Source organism: Alligator sinensis, unplaced genomic scaffold (assembly GCF_000455745.1).
Source record: "Alligator sinensis unplaced genomic scaffold, ASM45574v1 scaffold515_1, whole genome shotgun sequence".
Taxonomy (NCBI): Eukaryota; Metazoa; Chordata; order Crocodylia; family Alligatoridae; genus Alligator; species Alligator sinensis.
The window spans coordinates 1,618,378-1,625,152 of record NW_005842096.1 but is presented as its reverse complement, the minus strand read 5'-3'; the positions used below and the strand labels follow the sequence as shown (position 1 = coordinate 1,625,152).

The 6,775-nt window shown below is 43.0% G+C and overlaps 1 protein-coding gene across 10 annotated transcripts in view; it reads right to left on the bottom strand.

The window, feature by feature from the left end:
• The window catches only part of FAM210A (family with sequence similarity 210 member A), a 42,159-nt gene that overhangs the window by 27,210 nt on the left and 8,174 nt on the right, over window positions 1–6,775 (bottom strand). For 6 of the 10 annotated variants that reach the window (XM_025204737.1, XM_025204732.1, XM_025204736.1 and 3 more), the window contains one exon: window positions 2,971–3,262. The exons of the other annotated variants lie outside the window; for them this stretch is intronic. Coding sequence is in view for 5 of the 6 variants with exons in the window: in XM_025204732.1 (XP_025060517.1) it covers window positions 2,971–2,981 (11 nt within the window). In the remaining variant the exon portion in view is untranslated. The remainder of the gene's footprint in view (window positions 1–2,970; window positions 3,263–6,775) is intronic. 10 annotated transcript variants of the gene reach the window in all.

Below are 6,775 nucleotides of genomic sequence, written 5' to 3'. Positions count from 1 at the left end.
GATGCGTTTCAATACGGACAAGTGCAGGGTGCTGCACTTGGGCAGTAGTAACCGGCAACACACTTATAAGATGGGAAACTCCCTTCTTGAGAGCACGGAGGCAGAAAGGGATCTTGGAGTCATCACTGACTCCAAGATGAACGTGGGCCGACAAGGCGAGGTCACGGTCGGCAGGGCTAACCGGACCTTATCATGCATCCACAGGTGCATCTCAAGTAGGGCCAAGGAGGTGATCCTCCCCCTCTACGCGACACTGGTCAGGCCGCAGCTGGAGTACTGTGTCCAGTTCTGGGCAACCCACTTCAAGACGGATGTGGACAACATGAAGGGGGTCCAGAGGAGGGCCACCCGCATGATCCAGACAGCAGGGCAGACCCTACAATGAGAGGCTATGGGACCTGAACCTGTTCAGCCTTCACAAGAGAAGGCTGAGGGGGGACCTTGTGACCGTCTATAAACTCACTAGGGGGGACCAAAAGGGTTTGGGTGAGACCTTGTTTCCCCCAGTGCCCCCCGGGATAACAAGAAATAACGGCCACAAGTTGTTGGAGAGTAGGTTCAGATTAGACATCCGTAGGAACTACTTCACAGTCAGGGCGGCTAGGATCTGGAACCAACTTCCAAGGGAAGTGGTGCTGGCTCCCACCCTGGGGGTCTTTAAGAAGTGGCTCGATGCCTACATGGCTGGGGTCACTTGAGCCCAGTTTCTCTCCTGCCCAGGCAGGGGGGCGGACTTGAAGATCTACAAGGTGCCTTCCGACCCTACTTCTATGATTCTATGAATTTCATTTAAATAGCATATTAACTGCATAGATTTGATCACATCCTCAGAAGAGGTGATGGCAAGCAGGAAAGAATATTAAAGCCTAAATTCACCAATTCCACCTTTCTTTAAACAAAAGGAAAAAAGGGCAAGGTGATGTGGATAGGACTTACAGACATTAAAACTTTGGCAACTTTTAATATATGACGTCATAATTTAACCAGCATTTATGCAAAGAATAAAGCAGGATGGTATGTTCTTTTTTGGGGAAAAAACTCATCACCCAAGTTGCACATACAAGCTGAGCATTGTATGCTTGTCCTACAAGAGTGATCCTGTACCAAAAGTTCACTGTGCCACTGTAAAATCTTGTGACCAAACCACTGTATCCTCAAAGCATGTTTCTTTCCAGGAGGCGAGATCGGAAAAAAAAAAAAAAAAAAAAAAAGGCAAGTTCTTCTATGCAGAATCCTTCTGCTCCAGATAACAGATACCCTTCAGGGAAGAAGGTAAAAAATGTTTTCTAAACCTGAATAACTAAGAAATCTACTTATTATATCTATAAATCTTAATTCAGAACAGTCGGCTTACTTATATGTCTTGCTGTCAGTATGTGCCAGTCAAACAGCTAAAAGGTTTTAGGATTTTTTTCCATGTCATCCATTTTTAGATGTGTATAAAACTGGTAGAAGTTTATAGTTAAATAAAATATTCCGGAAACTCTGTCATCTTCTATAATTTGCCCTCAAGCATCTGATTGTATGAACCAAGTTCTGTTGCTTTTTCTGACAGTCTTAAAGGACAGGCTACAAAAGCTCTACAGGACTGGATGGGATTATTCCTGAGAGCTGGAGATCACTATAGCTGTGTCCCTTGTGTGTATATTTGTTTATACAACAACTGTTCCTCATGGCCAAGGTCAGTCGTTGGGCAAGATCAAATCGCAGAACTATGGAATGACAAGTACATGGACCGAGTTGCATTTTCCCTTCTGAGGCTGTACTAAATGGATAGGATCTCAAGCACTTAACAATACTAGTCTGCTCTAGCTTTACAAAAAAGTGTCAGCTCTGGACAGTTCATTCAGTAGAAATCTGAACCAAGTTCTAGTGTTGGATTCTGTCTTAGCTATAAGAGGTAAGGATAGTGAAATCAGGAGAATGAAGGAAAATGCTGGAGATGGGAGATTCAGGGAAAGGGAAGGAAAGAGTAACTGCAGAGTGTATTTCCAGACAGTACCAGCATTGCAGCAGCATCTAAAAGCCCAAACAAGGTCAAGCGCCATTGTACAAGGCACTATACTCGCACATAGAAAGAGTCGATGAAGTACTTTCAGTCTAAACAACAGAAAAAAAGACGACATTTGATCAATATCACCTGATGAAAGTCTGAGGCTGATGCATACTGGAAGCCTGACTGACCCAATTCAGAAAACAAAAAAAGCATTGGAGAGCAACAGAGACATGTACAGAAATAACATCAAGATCAATGAAGCCAGGAAAATGCCATCATGGTGAACTACGAAGATTCTAGTTTAACATTTTATGGATTGGTTCAACCACTTTAGGTGAAAAATATCCCCAGAACTTTTGTGAAGTACAATGCATTTCAAGGGGCATGTCTACATGTGCACAGAATGTGACCACTAAGCTCTGTTGCTTATGCCTGAGTTTATTGACCCCAGGCACCGTATTTGTATGCGCGCTCAGGAATGCAGCATGTTGAGCAGGGTTGGAGCAGCCTGCCAGCCCAGGGTCCTGTGACCTGACTCAACATGCTGCAGAGGGACTGGCTGGAGCATGAGGGTGCTCCAGGGTGGGGCTAGCCAGCAGGCAGCCCCTATACTGAAGTACCATTGTGCTGTAGCCAGCCCCATCAGTGTCTACGTGTGCTGCTGTGGAGTTTAATTTACTCCAGCCTAACAGCCTTGCACGTGTAGATGCCAAGACATCAGGGTGGATCAAAATCAATGATTAAAAATAAATAAATAAATAAATAAAAAAGACGATTTAAAAAATTTAAATCGGATTTTTAATAATTTTTTAAAAAAAAATCATCAATACAATACTAAATTTCTCTCGTTTAAAAAAATAGCAGTTGCAATTAAATCTCATCACAAACATGCTAAAACTACACTTACAGTCTCATAAAAATGAAATAACGGCTCTGTCACACACACACACACACACGCACATTGAGTTACCTACCAATCAAACATGGGCACTCATTTCAGTTTTTCATCTCATGAAAATGGTGCTAGTCTGTCTGTCCAGCCTATCAGCTCTTGCTTCTTGAAAATTTTGGGCTTTCAGTTTCTGTTTCTCAGCCCACTAAAGTCAAATGTGCAAAGACACAGGCTGGATAGGATTGTTGTTGTTCTGTGCTTATGTGGTGGTGGAGCTGGGCCAAGCAAAGCAGAGGAGTTGGTTAAGACACCGTCTTAAGAACAGACACAATAGGAAAGGACAGAGGCAGAGTAGAAAGGAACAGTGGAGTGGACTGGAAAGAAAAAGGGAAGACATTATTCAGTAATACACACAACTTCCTATATTCCCCTACACTTTTGCCACAGAAAAACTGTCATGGCTTCTGGGCATAAGGGAGACCCTATCTGGGAATATTTTGAATGCATGAATAAAAATGACAGTGGGAGTGGGGACAGCGTACGTTTAGTGTTGTAATGACTTGTCTGTTCGAGTTAATAAAGTTTGAAAATTAAAAAGAGTTTAAGGACAGATGTTGTAAAATGCTGTATTGAGTTGTAAATTAACATGTTTTAGTGATCAGATTTGCGCCATTGTTTAAGAAATATGTGAAGAAGTATCAGTGGGAAACTTGATTTAAATCCAGGTTCTCTCTGGGTGATTTAAATTAATGATTTAAAATCAGTCCACCCTGCAAGAGATATACTGTGGAGCTAATCAGTTTACTCTGCAGTAAGCGTCTCATGTAGATATGCCCAAGCAGACTTATTAAGCTCGGTCCAAAGGGTGTGAGAACAAAGTGAAAGGACTAACCTTTGTAACAGTTCCCCTCATTGTTAATGTTTCCCCTGCAATACATCCTAGTAAGAGTTTAGGACCAGAAACCGGCTAGGTGTTCTTACTTCTCCCTTTCTTTGTAATAGGAAGGTAATTTGGATTCAAAATAAGTTTCAAATTCATGAAAACTATTAGTGCTATGTTTCTTTTTCCAATCAGTAGAAACGATGCCAAACAATTACTTATAAATCTAAGCTTTAAATTTTTGAACAGTTCATAACAGGCATGCCACAAGTTAGCCCCATATCGTCGCCAAGTGCCACTCTGATCCCTTTTCTTTACCTGGCTTGCTGCTCAGGTTTCTGCTCCCTGCACAAGCTGTTGCTCTGCTTTCTGCCCTGTACTCCCTGCATACTCTGATGCTCTGCTTTCTGCTCCCCACCCTATCAGCCACTGTGCTGCCTATCCCCTCCCCAATCTGCCACATGCCACACACAGGATACCAATGCCATTTGTGGCACCTGTGCCACAGGGTGGCCACCCCTGCCCTAGATCATGGTCTCACTCATGTTGACTTTTCCTGTGGAGTTCCCTGAAAAGGGGATCTATTACCTGACAAAAAACCCACAGGTTCCTGATTATTTGTTTTTTCTGTTACGAAATATTGAAGATGAACTCAGGTCTCCTGGAGAACTCCTACTGGAATGTCCACACAGTAATTTAGTTTTACTAGATTTACTTACTCCTTTAAGTAAAGTCACTCAGTATTAAGTTGTATCAATCACTGGTAGAAGCAAGCTGAACCTTCTCATCAGACTGTTTCAGTTTTGACCAACTTAATACAAATATTACATACGTAGCCAATGATGTATTGCATTTTTAAGTTTACCTTCTTCGCTTCACTTCCTTACTGTTCTGAGGGGTAATGTGAACCACCAGGACAATGTCTAAAAAGGCAAAATTCTATGCAAATGCTCAAAAGGTTTAAGTAGTAAATTGAAGCCCATTATTTAATACAACATCTTAAGGAAGTCCATGTCTTAGAAACACAAAATTTAATTTGCATGTGACATAAACTGAAATAAACAAAGCCATGTCAATATATCTGGAAAAGAAAGGGACTCAAAATTGCACAGGTCCTTTCTGGAAAAAAAAAATCTGTCTGTTCTTACTTTTTGCCAAAGTCCATCAGATAGATTTATAGAGGGCAACAGTAATTACTACAGTAATCCACCCCTCAGGCACCTTACTTCTTTTGTCTGAATTTGCCTTCTCAGACTTGGCTACCCATGCCTACCTCCCAGGATCTACTTACTGCCATCATCAACAGAGATTTCTTCAGGCAGTGGTTTTCAACCAGTGCTCTGCAGGCTGTCTAAGGGGTCCATGAAAGATGACTATAATCAATCAAAAGTATATGAACACCCACACTTACAATTCAAAGGAGTCCGCACCTCCATTTGAAATTTCCAAAAGGGTCCTCACTTCCATTCAAAATTTTAGGGGTTCGCAAATGAAAACGGTTGAAAACCACCGTCTTAAGGCAGCGTTTCCTAAACTGTGGTGAGTGGATGAATCACAGAAGCAATCTGCAGTGCCACTGTAGTAAAGTTGGACATTCCTGCACTGATGCTACTTACCCTCAGCTCAACTTTCCTTCAGTGGGGCATAAACCCACAAGGTCTGCAAAACTCCATCCTCAGTATTTTCTTTGAAGAACTAATTTTGGTAAACGATTTGGGGAAATTCTTAAACACTCAGGAATTTTCTTATTGTACAGACAAGTTACAGCTTTGGTAAGTAATGACTTCAGCTGGGAAGTCCAAATATCCTATTTACTAAGAACCTGTAGTACATGCAATATTTATCTGCTCCTTTCCAAATTCATTTTTCTCACTCACAGTGAGTGAAGCCTACTGAAAGCATCTCAAGCCTGTATGCAGTTGCTCATTATGTTATTTTTTTTCACTTAGCTGGAAACCAACTTCAGCAGCATGTAAAAGGATGCAAGCCACCCTGTCAATCAGAGTTTCTCTCTTGGAAAAGCTCTGGTGCTGAGGATCTGGCTGAACTGAAGACGATGAAAATACTCTGTTTTGAGACTATCTTGGTCTCTTAGAGACTGCATTTGGTCAAGTGGGAGAAGTGTGTAACTTTCTGTGTAGTTTTAGTAAGCTGTGTAAAGTTCAAACTAGGGGTGTATCGATAAAGATTTTCTTGGCCGATATTGATAGCTGATTATTAACCAAACCGTATTGGCCAATGCCGATCCGATAATCGATATTTAGGAGTAACGAAATCTGTCGCCCGGAGCCCTGGTCACAGCAGGTCTGCTGCATGCCTGGAGCAAGGATTTGCAATGTCACAGAGACCATCCCTAAAATCATCAAGCCCTCTGACTACTACCCACTGGTTGTGGTCCATGTGGGTACAAATGATGCATCCAAGGGCAAGCTGGATAACATCATGAAGGACTATAAGGCCTTGGGACACCAACTGAAGAAAATGGGCGCTCAGGTGGTATTTTCCTCCATTCTCCCGGTAAGTGGACAGGGTAGGCGTCATGAGGCCTGCATTGACGTGGTTAACTGGCGGCTTCGGACCTGGTGCCACGAAGCAGGCTTTGGGTTTTTTGACAACGACCCATGTTTTTGTAAGGAGGGCATGCTGGGGTGGGATGGGGCTTCACCTCTCCCCTAATGGCAGACGTATCTTTTCCTCTAGGTTGGCTGATCTCATTCGGCAGGCTTTAAATTAGCTATGCTGGGTGAAGGGGCCGCTTCGAGTGGAGAGGATGCTTTACCAGCATGCAGGGTGACAAGAGGAAGGGAAGCACAGGTAAGTATCAACATCCAAGGAGCAGGGGGCCACAACTGTCCTGGGAGTGGGAGGAAGGCACGAGCACCCTCAGGAGGCCTCAGATGCCTCTACACTAATGCTCGTAGTATGGGGTGTAAGCAGGAGGAACTATGCCTCCTGATTGCAAGTAAGAACCCAGACTTAGTAGGGCTCACAGAAACCTGGTGGGACC